The 24,924-nt window shown below is 43.8% G+C and overlaps 1 protein-coding gene across 1 annotated transcript in view; it reads left to right on the top strand.

The window, feature by feature from the left end:
* IMPG1 (interphotoreceptor matrix proteoglycan 1) overlaps window positions 1-24,924 on the top strand; it is a 128,805-nt gene that overhangs the window by 76,949 nt on the left and 26,932 nt on the right. The window contains exon 12 of the mRNA XM_090059571.1: window positions 3,090-3,578. Coding sequence (XP_089915697.1) covers window positions 3,090-3,578 — 489 coding nt within the window. The remainder of the gene's footprint in view (window positions 1-3,089; window positions 3,579-24,924) is intronic.

Raw genomic sequence — 24,924 nt, 5'->3', positions numbered from 1 at the left:
ATTCAAAATCAGGAGGGTCCTTTTCTTTTTTTTCTTTTTTTCAACTAACTAACTGAAGTATTCAAATCACAGGACCTAGTGGATATGGGAGACTTTTATTACCAAGATGACTCCTGGGATTGTGACCCAGTAATGCAGAAGACAGTCCAGCAAGTTCTTAAAATTTGCTGGATAAACCCTTTTCTAGTAATAGTAGAGAACTGACTGGGGGAAGGCAGTCATTTCTTACTATCAGGCAGGAATTCATTCAATATCTGAAAGTCAGGTCCCTGGCAGATGTTACAAATATGATTCAGTTAATCACTGCTTAAGCAGTAATTAATCAGTTAATCACTTCTTAAGTAGTAACCTGGCCACACATTCATGCAATTAATGGCACAATAAAACGGAATAAGCCAGAAATTTATTACACAAAATAAATGTGAGGCTGGTTCCCATCGTGCCTTAAACTGAATGCTTGTCCAGATTGATCAGCTGATCAATGATCCCAGGCTAGGGTGTATAGGAAGCCATTGGCTCCAGTCACCCCTGGGGGCTGAGAGCACTAGTCAGCTGATGAGCGCTCCCAGCCTCAGGAGCATACCAAAATCAAGGGCTCCAAGCGCTCCTGAGGCTGGGAGCCCTCATCAGCTGACTAATACTCTGATCTGGGTGCCCCAGGCAGCTGGCGTGCTCCTTGCCAATGCAGGGGCAGCCTGGAATCATAATAAGGCACAATTGGGACTGATCCCTGAGCCCACAATTGCAGCTCCTGTCTTGCATGTGTAGCACAGCAGGAGGCACAGTTGTTGGAATTGCAGATCATATTGCATCATGTCCTTAACTAAATGTCTGCCAGGGGCTTTAGAGGCAACTTGGGTGGCAGTGATTATGAAATAATAGCACTTATGATCCTATATTAAAGAAGAAGGGAAAACAGAAAATTTAAAACAGAGAAGACATCAAACAGACTCAGGGAAATGGTAGATAGGATCCTATAGGAGGTAAGTCAAAGTGGAAAAGGAATGAAGGAGAGAATTAGTTGTTCCTAAGTGACAACATTAGGGGAACAAAAGCATGTAAAGAAAAGAGAAGGCGTAGAAGCAAAAGACCTGCTTGGATCAGCCACACACTCTTAAACCTTACAAAAATGGAAACTTGTCTTGTATTCATGCTTAGTGATACAGATAACTTTACAGCATTGTAGGGTTAAATCAGAAATGGCGAAACACAAAAGGAGATAGCGAGGGTTAAAAAATATTATAATTGCATTATATATCAGAAGACCAAAAAGGAATATGTAGGTCCCTTTCTGAATAGAGAAGGAAAGCTAAACATGAACAATGCTGAGAAGGCTGAAGTGTTTAATTCCTGTTTTACTTTTCTCTTCACAAAAAGGGTCAACTATCAGATGGCTAAAACTGTTAGCAGCAAGGACAGATGTTAGATACTGTGCCTAGAGTAGGGAAAGAACAGGTTAGGGATTTCCTAGATAAGCTAGATGTTTTTAAATCAGTGGGCCAGATGAGGTTCATCCTAGAATACTCTAAAGAATTGACTTCCTCTCATTTTAGAGCCATGGACTGATATACTGTATTTACTCAAATAGAAGATTACCTTGATTATAAGATCACCCCGTAATAATTAGATTTTCTATATGGAAAATTGATACATTTGTTATAATTTTCCAGGTATAGAATCTAATTATTGGAGATTTGTCTTAAATTTGTCTCCCTCCCACTGCTACAGCAAGGAAACTAAATTGGGAGGAGTCAGTTAGCCCTTTCTTTGCTTTCTGCTTCCCCCAAGATTTTCCCCTGGCAGCCCATTCCCCCTCTCTCTACTGTCAAACCTTGCTCTCCCTGAGCACATGGAAAGGAGAAGCAATTTTAAAATAGTAACCTTGAAATTCAACATGGCTGTAACAATTTGCATACCCATGCACTTAGTTTATCCACAACTGATGTGTGTTACCTCTTTTTTTGAAACTTTGAAACTGCTGCAAGTTTTAGCACAGGTACTCCATAAACACTTTTGAGCAGCACTTTGGCATCCAAATTATGTATGGTATTGATCCAAAGCCAAAGGCTCATGATTTACCCCGTAGTTCACTGAGCTGGCTCCATCAGTCAACAGCATTTCAAGCCATGGTGACTCCATGACTGAGTACTGTTTGGTATGTGTGTGTATCCCAGATATCTCCCACAAAGGATCCATGTGCTAATTAGCCCCCGCCCCGCTCTCGACTGAAACCAGGTGTTGTTGTCACAAGTCCTGGGATGCTCCAAAAACATATATGCAGGTGAGACGCGGGGCAACCTGATCTGGCTTCACCCCACGGAGGGTGGGACCACACAAATCATATACACCAGGGCTGACAGAGAGATTCTGGGTGAGTGTCATGGCTTACCATGACTGCAAGAAAGTTGGCAGGAGGAGAACTGAAGTCAATGGGCACAGGCTACACTAACCTGTTCTTGTGGTAGGTTCCTAACAGTAATGTTTGCCAAATGTGGGTCATATGTTTTATAGTCATGCTCAGTGTTGGCTGCATTTAATCAGCTTCATAGTTGGCTTCCATTGCTGAGCACGGGTTGCTTTGGCAGCAGTTTAATGATAAAGTATTTAGTGAGATTTTGTTGTATGTGATTATAAAATGAGGGGGCTTTTTTCCCCATGCCAATGTGGAGGCAGGGGGAGGGAAGGAGAGGAGACTCTTTGTCTTGCATTTGAATACATATGATATTTAAGAATTTTAAAAACGTGTTCATATGGCAAAATATTGGAATGACTGTGCCACTGAGCCAGTGATTGCAAGACGTCTATACATGCCCTAGACTGCACAGTAACTGCTATTACTGCACAGCCCTGGTAGTGCACAGGTCACTTGCAACCTTACTGCACAGTAGCAATAAGCTACTGTGTCATGATTCGTGCCTGCCGACACTACAGTGCCATAGCAACAAGCTACGTCTCCACAGCTCATCGCTACAGCGACATAGCATTTCATGTAGATGCGCACACTGTGTCTAAGCTTTATGCCCTCTCTAGTAATGAAAATTAAATATAGTAAATAAAAATACCTTCTAAAATATTTTTTCTTTCATTAGGTGACCCTAGTCCAGCACCAGTGGATTGGATAGGAGTCAGCTTGGTCATTGAATATAGTACTGGAACCCCTATGTTAAGTGGAGCTATCACTGTTCCTGAAGATTTCGGTAATTTTATTTCACCAAAACCTATATTTTCTACTGAACTATCTAAGCCCAAACCTTTTACAGAACAGGATATTGAAGACATAAATGTTATTACTGATCAGCATAGCTTCACGGTGCCTTTCAGTATTCTGGATAGCAGTGATAGTCCTGTAAAACCAGAGGACTCCGTTTTACTTCCTCCAGCAGACGAATCAGCCAGCAGTGATTTAAGTCCAGAAGAATCTGAACTGCCAACTGTGCAGGTTATCACATTGGCAGCCTATACACCACCTAATTTTCTGCAAGACAGTGATCAAAAGAGTGAAGCTGAAAGGAAGACAGACCAAATTATTAGCGCAGAATCAACTCATAAGGAAGGTGACCAAGATCTTTTTGGACAAGGTAAGTTATAAAACATCTTTACATGAAGTTAAAGAGAGTTGCCTTTATTGCACATAAAAAAACTGTTTAGTGGGTACTCTAGATTTTTCCTTAAATTTGCATGTTGAGTTGTATCTGAGTGAATGTCACTATCAAATTACAAAAAAAATCCTTACTGGGTTGGGGTTTTTTTGCTGCCTATTCCAAATAAATTTGTCTCTGAAGATTATTAAAGTGAAAATCACAAATTCTTAAGGTAAGCCAGGATTTTTGTAAGGGATTCTTCCCCCTCACATGCAGATTTCTACAGCAACAGGAATCAATACCCTCTGGGATCAGCCCAGCAGGCTCTATGTTCTAAGGCAGGGGCGGGCTGGATAGGGCTGGCAGTGGACTCCATTTCCCAGCAGCCCCTGCCTACATGGCTGGGGCCAGGGTTTCCACGGAGACTGGCCCCAGCAGCACTGGCAGGCAGCAGCAGCACCAGCCTCTTGCTGGTGGGGGGACTGAAGGGGGCTGTGTTGCAGGCAGGAGTAGGACAGGCTCAGCTACCACTGCCTGTGCAGGGTGGGCAGTGGTGGTGGCAGTGCCCCTGGGAAGGGTAGCTCTGGGGGCTATGGGTAATTTTTGGGTGGCTATAGCCCTGCTAGTGCTGCCCGTGCTGGCAGGGTGTAGAGCTGCTCTGGACACCAGCTGGGATCTTGCAGGAGTGACAGAGCAATCCAGAGCCAGGGCAGAGCCAGCGCACCCCTTGAGAGCTCTGGTGCACCCCCTGTGAGGCCACAGTCCCTGTTTAGGCAATGGGCAGGGGGGCAGGCAGGAGCGCTGGTGCGCCCCCAGCGAGTGCCAGCTGGGGAGCCGCTGGACTTCTGGAAGTGACATGGCTGCTTTTTGGTGAGTGAGATTGGCCACAGGGAATGCAGTCCCCCTCCCCCCCAGGCTCCCTGCGGCTCAAGAGGCATCAGTTACCCATGAGCAGAGCCATGATCTGCAGCCTACATGCTCTGGGCAGGGCCATGCAGGCAATGGATCATGCCTCTGCCCCTGCTACAGACCACACTCCAGCCTCACACTATCACAGCATGGTGGCTGCTGGGGTCTCCATGGAAACTGGTCCCAGCCACACGGGCTGGGAAATAGAGTCTGGCCACCGGTCAGATGCACCATTTTGCCCATCCGTGTTCTAGGGGGCAAGAAATGCTTCTCCTCATGAATCAGCTGTGAAATATACTTGAAATTGGAGTCTGTAATGACAACATTGCCATTAATAAAAGTTTTTGCAAACGCATTGTCCCTTTTGCTCATGCTGAGAAGCACTTTTCCTCTTTCAAAACTCTCAGGTTGCTGAGCTGATCAAAAACTATAGTTCCTATTTAAATAGTAGTAACATAACAACATCAGCAGAAAATTATAACATTTACAGATGAAAATCTGGATTCATTTCTCATTCACTCACTGATTTGTGGACCCTGTATCACAAATCTACATGATATGCCTGGATTTTGCATTTTGCTAAGTAAGTGGAAAATACTGTAGCCAGACAGCTTCCTATTGGCTACTTTTCTATATCAGCAAAGCAGCATTATTTCTTCAAAATACAGAATATCTTATGCTGAAGAAATTTGTTCCACTTTTCAAACCTCAGAAGAATCTGTTCAATGTGTTGAAATACATTTATTACCAAATATATGTACCCCAGTTTGTCTTCTTTGAAAGAATCATCTGGCTGCAGTGTAGAACCATAGCTCCCTGGTGGAGTCTGCTCTCTCTGCACCATAATGGGAAATTTTAATTCCATTTTAATTCCATATGCTTAAATGATGTTGAGCAACAATATATCTCTCACTTAATAGTTCATAATTGTGCAGTAACTTTTACTCCTACAATGAAAAAAGAATAGATCCAAACTGAAGTGAAAGACAGCAGAAAAGGAAAAGAAATAATTTGCTAATTTAGTTTTATTATACAAATTCATCCCAGATAACATGGAACCATGATTTTTTTTTTCATTAATGTTGTTTTAGCTATTTATATCATCTTGCTCATGAAAAAATATTATGGAATTTTTAAAATTGTGGATGGATATAGATTTTGCCCTCAGTATAGCAATGTTTGAGTTTCATGCTTCAGTAGTATTTGCAAGTGGGAATGAGTCATTTATGCACAGTACAACTGAAAGTTGTAGTAAAGGTTATACAGTTTTGGCTTCTCATTCCCACCCAGCTTTGACATTGGCTACATTAGAGCCTAAAAGTCTACAAAAAGCCAGTTGTCAGGGGCATTTTTTGAAATATGAGTTGTAATACTTGTCATTCCTATTTATCTGCCTACTGTATTCAAGTCTTGTCTAATGGTGGACTATGCTATCAAGACTCCAAATCAGAGATTCTGAAAGCATCACTGCTGAAGATAGAGAGATTGTATAAGGGACAAAATTGAAAAGCTTTGTCCCTTTTCACTACTTCTGACAATTCCAGCAGTATTTCATTTGCACAGTATTCTTTGGAGTTTGTTTCCTCCAGTTATTCATACTTATTATAGTATTTTATTTACATTTGAAATATTTAAAAATGTACAGCTTTTATGTCATGAATTTTCTTAAAGACTACGTTGCTGATGATAGTCTGCAAGGCAAAAAGAATTGGTGGGGAGCATGTTTAGAAGCTCCTGTCTTTCTACCCCAGACATGGTTGCATTTCAGTTATGGACGTGTTCGACAGAGGTTGAAAAGCCCTTCAGGATTGTTTTGATGTAAGATTGCTGTATATCTTACTAACTAGTGATCAGATATTAAAATGAGTGGAGAAAGACGCAGGGATAGGTTCCAAATGACAGACTACATCTTTGGTAAACCCAAAGCAAGTGGTTTTCAAGTGTACCCAAGGCAGGACTCTGCCTTACAATCCTCAACTTTGTGTAGTTTCTCCTTAGTCAGTCCACAGGGTTCAACTCATCCTCCCAGCTTTCCACAGTGAGAGACAAAGGGGGCCCCAAGAGAGACCTCACTTTTAAATCCTTAGCTCTCCTCTTGCCCCATAGTTAATATGCATAAGAGCCACCAGCAAAATCTAAACATCCTTGGGAGCTGACATTAGGTGTGTCCTACAAAGCACTGGATATTCATTACCTATGTGCTACACCAATCAAGCTAACTGTACCTGCCTGATGCTGTGAGGAAAAAATATTTTTGTCCCTGGTAGGAGTAAAATCCTTCTTGATCCCCAAAGGGGATCAGTCAGACCCATGGACTCCTAAAATCCTAATGAATAATTAATTAAATAAATAACAGTTCCTATGCTAGGGATAGAGGGCAAGACATGGAGGCTAGAAACACCTAGAAAAAAGCAAATATTTCTAGTTTTCCCCTCCTCTGAAATTTGGACAATCAACTTGCCTACTTTTTCCAGCTAGTCAAAGGGAGGAAGGGGCCTATACTTTCCATTTCACTCCCATCTCCCGCCTCCTGTGGATTCCTCCTCACCTGCAATCTGATCAAGTCTCTCACCCAGTGTGACAGGCTATCAATTAATAATTCTCTTTCCCTTTGATATCTGTCTCTCTCCTTTCAAACCAAGTGACCTTTTGAGAACTTTCTTCATAGTGCACGTTTGTCTTGACAACTTGCTGTGCAGCAGGCATAACCCTTGCTGTCCACTGATTTAATCTCCTCTTCTATATCCTTTTTATGACATCCTTATTACCATATCCCAACAAATTTTACTTACTACTCTCTGTATTTGCTCATAACACTCTGTGGAAATTCAAGATCCTGATTTTTCCCTTCGTTGATTTATCTTTTACTCTAACTTATAAATCCAACTATATTATATTTCCTATTACTGAGCCTGCTCAAGTCCATGAGTAGTCCGAGTGACAGCTAAGTTAGGCGTAATGCTGAAATACCTGTTGAATGAGGACTTCAGTCAACTCAAAACACTCTTCGGTTCTACGTCCCTCCCTTGCATACTGTCATGGGATGCTCTACAGTGGCCATGGAAGGTGTTCTTTTCTAGCAGTAAATTCTCACCACTAAGAAATAGTCCAGGAACTGGAGTGTACATGCCAGGCAAGCTCTTTAGCCAGGGAACACAGGAAGATGATTCATATATGCTAGGGTCAGGAGGGACCTCAACAGATCACCAAGCTTGACCTCCTGCCTGGGCAGGAAAGAGTGCTGGGGTCAGATAACCCCAGCCAGATGCCTAGCCAGCCTTCTCTTACAGACCCCGAAAGTAGAGGAGATCACCACCTCCCTTGGAAGCCCATTCCAAATTTTGGCCACCCTTACCGTGAAGAAGTTTTTCCTGATGTTTAGCCTAAATCTGCTCTCTGTCAGTCTGTGACTATTGTTTCTTGTTACCCCAAGAGGTGCTCTGGTGAACAGTGCATCTCTGATCCCTTGCTGCGCCCCCCTAATGAATTCGTAGGTGGACACAAAATCACCACTCTACCCTCTCTTGAAGAGGTCCAGGTCCCTTAGTCTCTCCCCATAGGGCTTGGCCTGTAAACCCTAAACCATATGAGTGGCCCTCCTCTGGACCCTCTCAAGGCTATCCACCATCCTTCTTAAAGTATGGTGCCCTGGGCTACTTCCCTTACTTGACAGCCTGTCCTCATCCCTGCCTGAGAAGGGGCAGGCTATCAAATGGCAGTTGGCAGCTGCTGAAAACAGGTTTCATCCCCTGAACCCAATCAACTGATCAGTGGGATGGGAAGCCATTCATCCCAGCAGGAACCCTTCCATTTCCCCCAGCAGGAGAACAGCTTCCACCCTGAGGACACCTGCAGCCGGAGCCAGGGGAGTACAAAGGACAGGGGACCATTCTCCTGCAGTGGCAATGCTCTCCTAGCCTACCACCCCCTTCCACACTCCTGAATGGACCCAGACTGGGGGTGGCATTTTCCCACACCACCAATCCTCCTGAAGTCTTGCAAGGGCTAGCACCGTGGAGTGCAGAGGATGGATGGCCATGGGCAACCCTCCTATGTTCTCTCTGTAGGAGAACACCTCCCCCCAACCCCACCAGTTAACTGACTGGCAGGAGAGGGACAGCAGACAGCTGCCATGACTACCTCAATTATTGGAGAGAAAGGTGCAAAGGTGGCTGAAAGTAAGGTTAGCCTCCTTACCCCTGCCAAGCTTCAGGTGCTGTGCTTCACTTTGTACTGATGGAATATAATTTCTACACAGAATTAGGGAAATTATGATTATATATAGGCCTGTGCGCAATACTCAGAGCATGATGCTAAAGCTTCAAATGTTAAAGGGTGCTTAGATATGAGGGTTCAAATGCCACCTAGTCCAGTGATTCTCAATCAGACACACTGGGATGCCTTGAGATCCTTTCAAGAGTGCCACACAATGTTAGCATGGTTAGGCGTGCAAGTGTGAATCATGCAATGAACCCAGAGATTTCAAATAGGAATCCAGAGTGTTAAAAACATTCTGACCAGTTGTTTGTTTTCTGAGTTTTGGCCACAAAAGCATTACTCTATTATTTTTCTGTAGTAAAAAAACAAGTGAAAACTAAGAGCCTGTGTTTTCTGAGCGGTGTCTTGAATCAAGTCTTAACAGGCTAAGAACAGCTGTTCTAGTTAAATATGGTTCCTATTCACTGTAGTTTCATCAGAAAATATCTACTATGATACTTTTTTTTTTCTCTTTGCAAGGAGAGCAAAGGTGTCCCTGCCTCTTTCTCAGATTGCTGCTAGCTAGCCTGACACCCGTGATTTTGTTTCTTCGTATTTTGGCTTCCCATTTAAATTTAACACATCTTACCAAATCTCCTGATTTTCTGTTTTCTCCATTTCTGTTTACAATCGTCCATACCAAACAGAGCAAATATATACAAGTCAAAGGGGAAAACCCACATGAAACCTTAGAAACTGACAAAGAAATGATAAAATACCTCTATTCCAAGTTAATGGAACTTCTCAAAAAAGAATAGAATACATTTTAATTTAAAAGCCTTTAATACATTTTATTACATAGGTGAGTATTTGCCTCAAAATCCCTAGCATTGTGTGCAAAATAGTATTTCTGGTAGCATCACTCCCAGTGATACAACCTTGTTATGCAGTTATGGAAGATGGTTTTGTCCCTTTGGTATATAATGGTCAGCACTCATTGCTGGGCACAATCCAAACATTTTTCTGTTATATGTGTATACATTTCTATAGTTATTGGCCTTGATTGGCCTCCTGGCTCCCTAGAAATGCCTACGAAAAGGAAAAACACCCTGTGAAGACCTCCTCACAGTTTTCCTAGTGTAATTCCAGAACAGCTGAACTCTACTGATATTACCGTAGCTGGAGAATTCTTCCAAGCTCCAGATCATCCCCAGCAGCCTGCTGGTTCATGACGATAAAAGTCCCCTTTAACCTGACACTCCACTTGCCAGGATCTTAGACATGGGATCTAAAAGGAAAACCCATTTTTGGTCTCACAAGCACTACAACAGATTCATCAGGGGTTGGAATTCACACCATGCTGCGTACCAGACACAGGGAAATTTTTCATTTGCCAGTCACCAGTATCAAAAGGTAAGGACTCTTCTGTTTTCAGTACTATTTCTTTAAGTTTTCATGCATTCTATTATATCAAGCTGACAAGCTTCTCTTCATTATTTTCCATCAGATTTCTCTGTGTACACTTTCACTGTTTCTAATTATCACTGAGTGCAATCAGATGGATGAAGAATGCTTTTCATTCGGATGCTACCTGCTCTGCTCCTCTACTGGACTGAATAAGTAAATCTATCCAATATATATCAAGCTTTATAATAAAGACTTTGATTAGTCTGAAGAAGCCCAATACCATGACTTGGTCCCATGGCAGCCCCAAGCCCCCACTTGGGATGCCAGGTCCTGGACTGGAAGGAAGGGTCTGTGGGCCCAGTCCAGCCGTCAGGGCCCCAGCCCTGCACCATTCAAATGGCCCATGGTCCCACACCACGCATCTAGCTCACGGGGCCAGACTAATTTAATGCCCCTGACCTAGAGAAAAGGCCTGAAGCTAATGGGAATCTAGAACCTCAAGGCAGGAAAAAATCTGGGTATCTTCCTCTTCCACTCAGGAAGGTACTTTTGGATCTGGGTGGATTTTGTGACAAGGTGGAAGAGAAGAAATATTCTGGGCTACGTAAAAATACCAGTTAAAGCTGGGGGAGGGGAGGAAAGGGTTGGGAATAAGAGTTTAGGACAGCCACTGCTATTCTCTCCCTCACCCCATAAGACCCAGAGTAGGGTAAACCTAGAGGATTCAAAGGAAGCAGCTTGTCCTCCATCCTGCTCTAAAAGTATGAGTGAAAAGGGCATCTCAGAGGCCAGAGCATGCAACTATTCACCGTGCAGCAGCTACTCCCTCTCCCCACAACAGCTAAAATCAGTGACAGACTTCATAACACCCTCTTCAGCAATCTATGCAGCTCTAAGAGTTAGATGGATTTTTTTTAATACAGAAAAGTTTATAGCATAAAAATATATTATTGCCATAGACATATTCCCTCAGTAAAACTTCCTACAGAATCCTAAAAGGATTTTTACTCTACTAACCTAGGGATAGGTACAATTGTTGCTATTTGAGCCCCAAATACTACCAAATGGAAGATAAGTATGCAAAAACAACATTTTCTAGTAATTTTACTAATAACCGTCACACAACATGAAACAAGTGTGGTGGTGATATTGTTGCTGTGATAGTCCAGGAAATATGCAAGAGGCAAGAATTCTTGTGGGTGATATTAAATTGTGTTTGCTGTGTCTATCCCAACCATGCAATTGGTCCAATACATGATATCACCCACAAGAATATTGCATGTCACAATATACACAAATGTACTTGTAAGCCAGCCTTTAAAATGCTATCTTTGGGGATACAGAAATTAGAGAGCAAATTTGCACCCAGTTCCCTGAAGAACTGCAGTGGGCCCCTGCCACCAACTGGGAGAGCACCAGGCTCCCCCTGAGTACTAGTCCAGGGGCTGGCAGGGAGCACCGGTCCCCCCCAGGACCTGCCTTTGCTGGGGTGGGGACAATGTCCCCCTGCTAGCAGCAGCTCCTAGCCCTGGCTCCCTGCTCAAGGGCATGGGGCTTGGAAAAATCTGTAGGGGAGAGGCAAGTCTCAACCCCCTGCCCCAATCCACCAGTGGGGCAGCTAGCAGCTAGCTTACTGCTAGCTGCCCCACCAGCACATCAGGGTAGGGGGCTGGGACCTGTCCCACCCCTGCATCTCTTTCCAAGCCCTGTGCCTTAATCACCTGTTCTCAGTCACCTCTGGGCTGTGTGGGGAAGTCTGCATGTGCAGCCCTGAGCTGGATGGGGACTGCCCAAAACAGGACAGTCCCCAGCCACATCCAGGCTGCACGTGCTTCCTCATGCAGCCTGGGGCTGGCTGGGAACTGTCCCAATCAGAGGCAGGTCCCAGCCAGCTTCAGGTTGGGCAGGAAACTGTCCCCATACAGGGAGCTCCCAGCCCTGCTCTGTAATCACAAGTGTGATGGCAGAACAGGGGCTGGAAAAAAGCTCCCAGCCCCCACTCTGTGATTGTAGAATGGGGGCTGGATGCTCCCTGCTGCTGGGGAAGGGGGACATTGTCCCCAACCAGGCACACAGGGTGCAGGCTGGGGAGCTTGCTTGCTGCCCAGCTCTGTTAGTGCAGAGCTGGGGGGAACAGGCTGGGGAGCTTCTTCTCCCCCCCACCACTCCCTTTAGCTCTGTGCTTGAGAAGCTGGGATGGGGAACAAGCTCCCCAACCTATTCCTCACCCAGCTGCATGCTCGTAGAGCTGGGTGGGAAACAGCCTCCCCAGCCCCCACCAGTAGGGAGCTCCCAGCACTGGCTCCAGGACTGTGGGGCTGCTGCTGGGAGATGCCTCTCTCTCAGCGCTGGCTCTACAACTGTGGCAGATTTTACTTCTGGTCAGGCATCTACATGAGTGCTACAGTGTTGTTACTAATTTTGAGTAAATTTGTTACTTGCATTTGCAGGCAACAAATTTACTCAGGATTAGCAAGGTTTACTGTCAAGTAAGCATGTGCACATGTAGATGCCCATGCTTACTTCATAGTAAACGATGCTAATTCAAAGTTAAGCATCTCATGTAGATATGCTCCCTGAATGTTATTCTTTCTTCATCCAGCAAAAAATGCCAGTTCCCAGAAATATTGTATTCTTGTCAAATGAAACTAATGGTTTGTTTTGACAAATTACTTCAACAGACATTTTGGAGAGCTCATTATCCTTTCAGTATTGGGGGCTTTATTCATAATAAAAGCCCAACACTTTTAAGGATGGATTTGTATTTGGGATAACTAAATGTTATATTCCATAAAGACAGAGGGGATATTCTGAGTATTAGAGCATCAGTCAACTTAAAAAACAAACAAAAAATCCCCCCAAAAATCCCCCTAACCCTAATGTCAAATATTCAATAGTCTGATATTAAATTGTGTTTGCTGTTTAGCACCTGGGAAAATAATCTAAAATGCATGTGCAGCTCTTGATCTGAACATGCATACAGACATTTTCATTTAGATTTCTCAGTCTGTACACATACCTTTGAAAAAAATGGCTCTGACTGAATAGAACAAAAAACATCAAATAAATGCGTAACATAGTGTGACACTGCTATATTTCCATTAATTTATATGGGAAAGGAAATTCATGAAAGGATTAAACACCGTTACAAGTAATGATATCCAACATCTACAAAGAAGGACAAGATTTTTCCTCATGCTTTGTTCAATTATTCTTTATGGTTTTTCTCCTAGCAGGTGAAAGTCTAATTTACCTAGAGGGATAGCATCATTCTTAGTGTCAGGATGGTACTTGATTAAAGCAAGTCTGTATGCAAAAGTCATTATAAAAATTAGTTTCACATTTGATTGCATTTCTGATAATGTTTCCCCCTCCATTTTATCAAAGAATTCTTGCTTGATTAAAAATATTCTAATCCTTTCAGATTGGTACATTGGCAAATAATGGCAGTTGGTAACAGTAGATAATACATTTTCTTGGAGACTGCATATTTTGTAAATGAGTACACACTGCCATGTGAACTGCTCTGTTATGGGATTTGAACGCATATTAGGATGGTATTTATAACTATTAGGGTGGCTGTAAATAGAAGCTGAAGGGTTAACTGTGTAAACCTAAATTACTACTAAATTAGCTAGGCTTTTTTTGCTGTCTCCAAGGCTACACATGTGCATCGGGTCCCATTGCACCATAGTGCCAGTACAGGGAGAGTCCCAGTGAGATGATCAGAGTTCCCAGCCAGGGGAGTGCAGCATCTCCTCCTGGGCTGAGAGCCCGTCAGATGATGGTATGCATAGTGCACTCACCCGACTGGGAGTGTAATCCTCGCAGCTGCAGAATTGCACCTGGCACTGTCTGGCTGGGGGCCCCGATCACCTGAGCCTGTCAGCCTCTGGAGCACACAGGAGTCTTGAAAGTCTCCCGGCTGCTCCAGAGGCTGGGCACTGGCCAGTGGCCATATGGTTCAATTAAATAAGTGTTAAGAACCAGCCACAAAGTTATTACACATATTTCGTGTAATAACTTTGTGGTTTATTCCTGGTTTTATCACACTATTAATTGATTGAACAAGTGGCCAGGTCACTACTTAAAATGGGATTAACCAGTTAAGCTTATTTTAAATGTAATCTCTGTCATGGACCCAAGTCAAGCTTCCCCAGATTTGTGAGTACTTCCTCAGGTTGGCCTTTCCAGGTAAAACTGTTAGGCACTGAGAATATTTCAGAAGAAATACAGTGCTTTATACTTCATATATAGAATCATAGAAATTAGGGTTGAAAGGGACCTCCAGAGGTCATCTAACCCAACCTCCTGCTCATACATATAGCAGGGGGAGGAAAGATTGTGGCTGGGTAGAACTTAGTCTGGATAGAAGCTGGATAGAACTGTTAGTCTTCCATTTGTGTAGAACTTGACTTAAGCCTGTGCAGTTGTACTCATTACACATATTAATCCATAGCACAGAGGCAAACATAGCCACCCCTTTAAATTATGGAGGTCAAGAATAACACGAGGTAATCATGTTAGAAATATGAGGGATTTCATCGTTTATATCTGGTACATATGCAAGAAACAAAGATATTTGTGGGTAATGCCTTTTACTGGGTCATCTATACAGTTGGGAGGGATATAGACAAGCTTCTGGGGACTGCTAAACCCTTTACTGTTTACTGTTACCAGATTTGCCCATCACTTTGGGATGTGCTCATTTATTAGAGATACATTTCTAGGGTCTTTGTAATTCTATCAATGTGCTGCTTGTGTTACTTGTGTTTCTATACAGAGCTGTATTTCTCCGTTCTGCAAATCCTCACCCCCAATGGAGCTATCTTGCAGAACTTAGTTTCAGTAGGGCTGTGTTCCTCCAACCACTGAATCAGTCAAATACATACACACACACAGTTTAATGTGACATGCTTGACCCAGCTGGGTTGATCAGCATGTGCAGGCTGACACCCTCATATGCCAGGAATCAGTTCATTAAGGTTGTTGCAAAAATGCTGCGGTTCGTTTCTCGGGAGGCGAAGAACTCTCAGACACACACTATTAGCAACACAAAAGGTATATTTGCAAATAGGGTCAGAGTGAAGACAAAAGACCACACTCTGCCTCCGAGGAAAACTCTCAGCTGGGTTTTATCCCTTCCCTCCTGGGCACGTATGCAGAAGCAGGAACTCTTACAACTCATTTCCGGTTCATACAAACATATATGAAATGACGTCACGTCATCCGTCGCATGTGCATTATAATTAACTACTTAAATATGCGGGGCGGATAGGCATATATGCATTAGCTAATTACACATGCTTAGAAAGCTCTCCAGGTTACCAAAAGTTCAAACCCCTCTCTTTCCCAAGGACACAGCCAATTAAATCACAGCCTTTGTAGTTTACAAGAGTAGAGGCAGAGGAGTTTGAAGGTATGTGTGATTTAGGGTTACAAAGAGATAGTAAATTAGTGAGATGTCCTTGGTGGTGTTTCTTCTTATCAGGTACAAGATACAAACTGTGCAGTTCTAACAACACTCTATTCACTATACATTTTTAGTAATATTTCTAACAAGGTAACGATAAAATGCAGTCTGACAAGCACACAGGTGAACAGAATACCTCTGAATCCAGCTGGGTGTCCAGCTGACACCCTCATGGGCCAGCATTCAGTCCATTGTCTCTAGTGGGTTATGGAATAGAGAAAGATCCCACACAATTTACTGATTCATTTGATGGTGCCTGGCTGGGGGAGTATTTGGCTGATTGCACAATTTCACGATGATTGCACACATAATTCATACAACACAATTTTATTTTAAAATTCCTTGCTACACATATAACTTTGCTTAGCTTTAAGAAATCCTTCCCAAACAATGCTATAAGAATTAGTATTACAAAAACAACTACAATTACAAGTAAAGGTTATTTCTCACGGTATACTTACAATCCTAGAATTCCGAGAAACCAAATCCCCAGGGTCCCGGGGGGATGAACCAAGCCCCAGTGTCACGGTAGGCTGGGGTGGCAATTAGACACGAAAACAGGCCGGGTTTTTGGCGAGGAGAACTGAGGCACAGAAGCATAGCAGTTTCGTGAACAGGGTGAAATTTATTTGACTTATGCTTAGATGCGTAGGAAACGATCTCTTCAGTTACAGTAACAACGAATATAACAGAGGGGTCTGTTGGCCCACAAGGTTCACAGTGAGCGTGCGGCTGCCCACTGTTAGTCCCAGGGCTGGTCAACAGCTCATGAATTGGGAAACAAACAAACAAAGCTGTAACACGTAGAACGATGTGATGTGATGCCAGTCCCAGAGAATGGACAATTGGGTAGTCGGAGAATAATGCCAAGGTCAGGATGCCGAGATGACGAGGTGAAGTCGTAGTGGGATGGTCCAAATTGTAGTCGGTAATTGGTGAAGATCAGTCGGAAACCAGGAAATCAAAACCGCAACCAATCTAGTAGCACAAAGTGCCAATTGGGGAAGGAGATCAATAGGCCCTAAAGCCTGACTGTGAGACAGTCCCTGAAGCACCAGCCTCTGTCTCCAGTTAGCGCGATCTCCCCCCAGAAGGAGGGGCTCCTAACCTTAAATATGAATTTATTAGCCAATCAAATCAATCCTCAAACAGAATGTTCTAGCCAGATTACTTCATGTTACAGAAAGACTGAGCATGCGTCAGATCAGGGCTTGGTTGTTACTGTGCATGAGCAACACAGAAAACTGGGTCATGGTTGATTGACAAGCCCAAAGGTCATAGAAAGGGCAGTTCTGACCCTGTATGGAGCTTTCCACTCTCAGTCAAACTAAGTTCAGGCATTGGCAGCACCTATATTCAGAATTTTGCTTCAACACCCAGATACACTTTCATTCTTTAGTTATGGTTTTAGGGTTGGTCTCAGCAGTGATAGGAACAAGTCCCCTTCCTTCAGTCCCATTTGGGCACTCCGCAGCTTCAGCGTGAACACGAGTTATTATTCACAGAGACGGTGGTTCAGGTGATCAATCTGATCCAGCCTACACTTACAGTTCTTCCTTCGGTGTTCTACAAGAGAGGTTACCTCCAAATTGGGACTAAGTTATAGTTTTTATTGGGTGACTTGCCATCTTGGGCCCCTCCTACCCAAACCCATCACTACTCCCAAATTTGGGCTCAGATCTTTTACCCTACAGATTCCTTTCCTGGGTCTTTTTTGGGAAATTTTCCACACCACTGCTGTGACCTCTTTTGCCAACCCCTTTTCAAAAGCCCCTAGTTTCGATCTCTTGGAATGTTTGCCCAAGGGTCACTTTTAGGTTAACTTTGTTAAAGGCCTCGAGATAAAATTAAAAAACCAAGACATTCAGCACATTCGCTGCAAAGTCTCTAAAGATAAAATTCAGAATCAAGACATTCAACACATAGGCAGAAACAAGCAATGGCCTAGATAAGAAGATGAACCTTGCCTTTTTTCTAAACTGGCTAATGGGTATTTATTACAAAAATTCAAACTATTACATTCAATATGACAGTCATTAGGGCACATCTGAGCCAAACTGGTTCAATCAGCCTATACAAGCTGATCCCCTTATGTGTCTCAAAGTCAGCACATCCCAATCTTTTGCCCTAACTGTCCTAGTAGTGGTTGACTCTGGATGAGCAGACCCCACAGTATTTCTGGGCTTCACAGGGATCTTTGGCTTAGGTAAAAGAAGCGTTGCTGCAGAGCAAGTGGGGAAGGAGAAGTAGAGAAGGAAAAATATACCCACTTACCGCCAGTTTGACTATAAAAGTTATTTATTGCTAAGTATATGAAATGTATAATGATACTAGTAGTAACAGACATGCAAGGGAAAACAAACAAAACAGTTACAATATTACCCTGGTTTAATTGAGTATTTGGGGAAAACTAGCTCAAGCTTAACTAATACAATTTAGGTTCAGAAAGGTACGCCTACAGAGAAAAAGAAAAAGAGAGCGTGAAAGACAAAAAGAGAGAGCAAGACCTGGGCTCTCACCGTTCCACAGCACTCGGGTGATCTGTTGACAAGCAAAGTTTCTAACACAATCATGGAAGGGAGACGATCTGTTTCCCTCAGCTTCTTGAGAACAACACCAGATGGTGTCAGAGAGATTTCTCTCTCTCTCGAAGCACGCTGTTTGCTGCTTTACAGCTTTCTTATACCCTTAGTCCAGACTCTTCAAAGCATTCTTTTAATTGTGTAAATCAAGAGGGTCCCAAGCCATAATTGACAGGGAAAATCCTGTTATATAAACAGTTTAAATTTAAATGAATTACCTTTTGCAGTGACAAGGGGTTATCTGGTTTGGAACATCTCAAGAAACTTATTAACAACCAAGGAAAACATTAAGTTTTAAGGAGTATCCAGACACCTAGAAGCCAGCTTGAAATTATTATGAATACAGAAGTTATACTGGAAAGGATACCACATTGTTTCTTCTCAGATGGCCTAGCTATGCTTGCACCGTGAAGTCAGCATCACTGTTTTGTATTTTACCTGTTGTGAATAAGCCTCAGTTTTGCATGACTTTCAGATTTTACTGTAGTCTTTTAACAGACTTAAGGGGATTACTTGGAGTGGTCATAAACTTTGTGGGGAAGACTTCCACCAGTCATCCCAGGCAAAGTATGACAGCATTTGTGGTCAGGGCTCCAATGGGCTGGATGCTGCGATGAACCTTAACCGTTGTTCAAATGTCTCCCATACCCCTTCTGACTTGGTCTCTTGCCTCAGGATTCCCTAACCTGGCAACCGAGTTTTTTAGTCAATCAAGTTTAAATAGGCCTCCCATACTGGGACCAGGGAATGTGCAGCCTGAGATGCCTATTAAACTTTTCTTCTGCTTAACTCTGGTTAGATCAGGTGTGTGTGTGGGGGGGTGGGAGGGAACGGAGAAATAGGAAAAGTCCTTTGTAGGTCCAGCAAGCTGGGTGCTAGGGCTCCCTCAGGAACACAGAGCTGACAGGTAACATTACCTGGTAACATACCCTTCCTAAGGGTATATCAGTATCTAAAAGTTTGTCTGTGTCCCTCTCAACTGTACAGTTGGCCTAATAAAAGATATCTACCAAAATCATTGCCTCACATTTTTCCTGGACCATCATTCTATATCATCACCCCTCTTAGCTCTGATATAATATCTTAGTCCTAACATTTAGGGGCCAGACTTTTCACTAATGCTTTGACTACTATGTTTTGCACAGAGCGGCTGTAAATCAATTTAAACAAGGTCAACCCAAAAATAGCTGTTTAGCTTTGCTAGAGTGGCATACAACATTTGGAACTTACCTATCAATTTGATTTAGGATTCATCAAGACAGCCAAAACTGAAATATGCAGTATCCTGAGGTATTTTTCAAGTCTCTCTCAAAAAATGCTGGAGCCACCATCTTTTGATATATTCTTCCCTTTCTCTCTTGCGCACACATACAATTTCATTATTATGAAAAATAAAATGATTGCAACCACCATTTCAAAGCACACTAGGTTAAAATAAAATATTCGGTTGAAGGGGTTGGAGCTTTTTGACAATTTCCAAATCCAGTGTCTATCTGGGCTACTGTTCCAACTGTACTGTAGGTTTCATGGAGGCTGACCTGCAAATGACCAGCTATCACGTCTAATTATTATCTAATTAAACTCATGGGCTAAGTACAGACAGTCAAAAAGCCTGAGGCTGAATTGAGTCAGTCTTTGCAGGTTAGTCTAAACTGCAGAGATTAAACTGAGAAGTAAGTGAACAGACATTCACTTTTGATTCAGGAAATGAATCCCTACACTGGCTCAGGCCAGAAGCTGGGGGTGCTAGAGCACACCTCCTGGCTTGCCAGCCACTGACAAAGGGAAGGGACTGAAGCTTCAAGGTTTCCCCACCTTCCCTGCTAGAGCAGAGGGGGCATGGCCACTCCCCAACCCAGGGGAGTAGCACATTGGAGGGTGGGGGCTTAACCCCAGCCTGGGTCTGCCTAAGCAGGGCGGCGGTGCCTGCCAGGCTTCTACCCCCCTGTTCCCTGGTCAAAGTGTAGAGAGGACAGCCCATGCCAGACTGAGGAGGCGGCTGGGGAGAAAAGTGGGACTGAATTCATAAAAGCTTGAACAAAAATAGCCCTCTCTCTGAAGCGAGCATGTATTGAACAAAGCAATTTGCAACCTCCAGCACACAAAAAGGACAACCAAATATCTTTGCCTAAGCTAAGATAAACCCAGTAAAACACAGTGAGAGCACACACAACTTAGTCTAACTTAACATGGAATGTAACAAACCAAAAAGACAAGAGAAAACCTTGCATGAGTCTTACGTAATCCTGAGAGCAGAGAGTCTCCTTATAGCCGGTATTCAAAAAGCCCTTCTTGGGGAATCAGCAGGTGGTCTTAGGTGCTGGTGGGGAGATCCCACAAGCCTCATTTTTTAATTGGTTTTTTACTGGTACACTTGCACCCCCTTCGGGTCCCTCAACATTAGTATATTTGTCACCTATAGCACCTTGGGAAGGCCTCTCATGCATCATTCTTTTCTCTTCTTAGGTAGGTATTCCAGCCTCCCACTTTTTATAGTTTCTGCTTTATACTGTAAATGTAGTTTACTGCTTTCTTTGGTCACACCAACCCAAGCAGTCTGGGACCTTCCCCTGTTCCCTTAGCTCCATCTCCAGCACATACATGTGATGATTGTGCCAGGTCTTTGCCAACACCTCCCCACTCTCAGTCTGGTCCTGCAGGGCTTGACTCTGTGCTCACAGGCGTCAGGAGACAAGTCCCTCCAGCCCTGGTTCCCCAGCCTCTTCCCCCTCCCCCATTGCCTGGGGGAGTTGAAGAGAATTACACTCCCTTGCCTCCCCTTATCAGCTGCTTGCCTTTTTCAGTATCTGTCAGAGGTGGAAGGGGGTGGAGACTGCTGGTTTCCTGCCTGTCTGCTGGCAGTCCCTCTCAGGCTGTTCTGTCCCCCCAGCCCCACCACCCTGAGCCTTGCCCCTCATCCCCTGCGCTCCAGCATCAAGCATGGAATAGCCTGGCAGGGGCTGCCTCCCCTCCCTCACTCCCAGGCAGACCCAGCTCCGATCCCCACCATGTTTCCCACCACCACCACCCCTTTGTCAGACAGCCCTCACTGCTCTGGGTAGATGCTGGGGGACTCATGTCAGACCAACCTGATTGCCTTTTATGGTCAGGTCACAAAACCCTTGGATGCAGGTGTTGCCATGGATGTAGTCTTTCTGGACTTCAGCAAGGCCTTTGACACCATCTCCCACCCCATTAAAAAATTGGGCGACTGTGGCATTGATGCATACAGTCAGATGGACTGCAAATTGGCTGAAGGGTCACACTCAGAGGGTGCTGGTGGACGGGTCATATTTGACCTGGGGAGAAGTGGGCAGCGGAGTCCCCCAGGGCTCGGTCCTTGGGCCTGTGCTGCTCAATTTCGTTATCAGCGATTTAGATGACAGGGTGAAAAGCAACCTGTTTAAATTCGCTGGTGATATCAAAATTTGGGGTGAGGTGAGCATGCTAGTAGGGGCGGAAAGACTGCAACAAGACTTGGATAGGTTACAGGGGTGGGCTAGCAAAAACAGGATGCACTTCAATACTGACAAGTGCAGGGTGCTGCACTTGGGCAGTAATAACCAGCAGCACACTTATAAGGTGGGAAACTCCCTTCTTGAGAGCACGGAGGCAGAAACAGCTCTTGGAGTCATTACCAACTCCAAGATGAACACGGGACGACAATGCGAGGTCACAGTTGGCAGGGGTAACCGGACCTTGTCGTGCATCCACAGGTGCATCTCAAGCAGGGCCAAGTAGGTGATCCTCCCCCTCTATGCAACACTGATCAGGCCACAGCTGGAGTACTGTGTCCAGTTCTGTGCACCCCACTTCAGGAGGGATGTGGACAACATTGAGAGGGTCCAGAGGAGGGCCACCCACATGATCCGGGGACAACAGGGCAGAACCTGTTCAGCCTTCACAAGAGAAGGCAGAGGGGGGACCTGGTGACCATCTATAAACTCACTAGGGGGGACTAGAAGGGTTTGAGAGAGACCTTGTTTCCCCTAGTGCCCCCTGGCATAACAAGGAATAATGGCCATAAGTTGTTGGAGAGGAGGTTTAGATTAGACATCCATAAGAACTACTTCACTGTCAGGGCAGCTAGGATCTGGAACCAGCTTCCAAGGGAAGCCTCCTCTTAAAGATCTCCTGGGGATCTTTAAGAGGAGGCTTGATGCCTACCTGGCTGGAGTCATTTGAGCCCAGTTTTTCTCCTGCCCAGGCAGGGGGTCAGACTTGAAGATCTACAAGGTCCCTTCCGACCCTACTTCTATGATTCTATGATTCAAGGATTTTTTTTTCAAACTTTCTACATTTAATTTTTATTTTTTGTTTTTAGGGAACTCAGCTCTACATTCTTACATTAATTTGTATTTCATGCAACTTTTGTATTGTTTTTGTCATTGCACAGCCTAATAAACTGCATCTGAGTACTACATTGGTTATTACCAGTTTCTATGAGAGAATCTGTCATTTTATTTTATATTATCATGGGAAAAAGTAGGAAAAGTCCTTAAAATTTTAGGAGGTTTTAGTGAGAGTTTCTCAGGTTTAAAGTATGATTTTTTTGTATATGGTATTAATTGTCAAAATTTATTTTAAATCACTCCAAAGCAATACACACAAACATCATGCTCCAATCTTTCATGCCAGGTTTTAGAGAGCTCCAAAACAAAATGTGCTTTACAGTAGCATTCAACACCATTTAGGATGCTTACATGCACATTTCTTTAAATTCCCAGCGAGCCTGTAAAATTTTAGTTCTATTTCTTGCCTCTCTTAGTTTGAGCTCAGATATGTCAAGAGATTCACATTTTCCAACTTCGATGGTGATCCAATCAGCAGTGGAAAGAGAAGTGGTTAATCCTCCCCAGGTTATGATTTTGGTATAAATCTTTTAATTAAATTGATTCATTTTGAAGAAATTTCTTTTTAAAAGTATAGTCATGCTGCAAGTGCATTGCTTCTCAGATGTTGTTTCTCAGCTCATTTAATTAATTTGAAACTGAATCCAAACTAGACCTTGCAGTCTGACACACTGTCTTGCCTGTTTGAGATGTAACTTAACTTTTGATTGATACAAATAGCACATTGCTTGCTTTAGCACAGAATTTTAAAACAAAATTGCTTTCAGTAAACCATTAGCAGTAATTGAATAGCCTGTTGTCATTGCAAATATCTTTGGTGACTCTCCTACCAACAAGATGATTCTAGATTCAGTTGGTTTATTCCTATAGCAGCATGATGGAGTGTTATAGGAGTGGGTTTTCCAGCACATTAAACTTTTTTCACATGTCTGTAGTAAAGGTTTCATGGAGGCTGACCTGCCAATGAGCTACTGCCCATTTATTCAGAGATCTGAATAAGAGGTAGGTTGAGGGTTCAGCAAGCGGTTAAAACCCCTACTCTTTTTCACAGGACTGTACTGTAGGTTTCATTTAGGCTGACCTGCCAATGACCTACTATCACATCAGATATCTAATTAGACTCATGCTGTTTGGTATTCTTATGAAAGACAGGAACAATAGCCTTATAATCCAGTTGCTTTATAATACTCTAATTAGGGAGTATCAATTCTACAAGCCTAAAGTAGTTAATACAAGAGATGGGAAAGCCTGGAATTACAGCCTTTCCCATCACTGTTCTCAAAGAGACAGTCAGGCAAATGGCTGTCACTGCATTGTTTTTGAGAGTCCAGCCTTCAAAAGACAGCATTTCTGGAAATGAGAGGTGTACTTAGCACCACATAGCAAATTAATTTCCTAGACATCGTGGTAAAGATTTGCAAAGGCCATATCACCATCAAATCGCATCATAAACCTTCCAACCACCACAGCTACCTCCATGCCACCAGCTTTCACCCTGAGCACAGCACAGAATCCAGCAGCAGCAGCCAAGTTCTACATTACAATGATATCTGCTCTGATCCAAGCCACTGGGAAGCACAAAGCCAGACTCAGACTCTGCTTCACCTGGTACAATACCAACCCTTGGACAAAGACAACAGAATCCTTCTGGTTGTCACTTACAGCCCCTAGTTCCAACACCTTGGACACATTATTAATGACATCCAACTGCTCCTGAAAAATGATAATCATCTCACAGTAGCCATGGGAACAAACCTTTCCTGGCTTACAGACAGCCCTTCAGTCCCAAGCAGCATCTCTCAAGCTCTCCTATTCTCATCCAGGTACCAGGCCTTGCAACAGAGCCAAATGAAAGCTGTTCCCCCTCCATCAATACAGACCATATCATCATTGGACCAAATAACACTGATTATAACATCTGAGGTTCATTCAGCTGCACCTCTACCTATGTTATATATGCCATCACCTGTTTACAGTGCCCTCTGCCATCTACATTGGACAGGCAAGGGAAATCCCTATAGCTAGGGACAGCCATTCAAAAAGCTGGAGCCTGAATTGAGTGAAACTTTGCAGGTTAAGTCTAACCTGCCTAGGCTGAGCCAGTTTGTAACAAGACAATTAGCTGTTGACTGAGGCAATGCAGGCACATGCTCAGGCCAGGTGCCAGAGTTGCTAGATCATACCCTCTGCTGCAGTAAAGCTGTGCAGGGGGGAGGAGGCATGGCCAACCTGGCCTGAACTGGCCAGGGAGGGGTTTAATTGCCCACCTCCCTGTGCCACTGGTAGGGACCAGACCGGGGCCTGGTTGGTGCTCCCCCCTGCAGCACCAGACACCACGACCCCTGAGAGTGGGGCAGGGGGGAGAGTTAGTTTCCCCTGGACCCCCACTGGCAGCCGAGTCTGCCTGCTGTCACTGCAGCACT

Source organism: Crocodylus siamensis, chromosome 1 (genome assembly GCF_052110815.1).
Source record: "Crocodylus siamensis isolate JL-2025a chromosome 1, ASM5211081v1, whole genome shotgun sequence".
Lineage (NCBI taxonomy): Eukaryota > Metazoa > Chordata > Crocodylia > Crocodylidae > Crocodylus > Crocodylus siamensis.
Note: the sequence above shows the minus strand (reverse complement) of the source record. Positions and strands in the feature narration are given on the sequence as shown.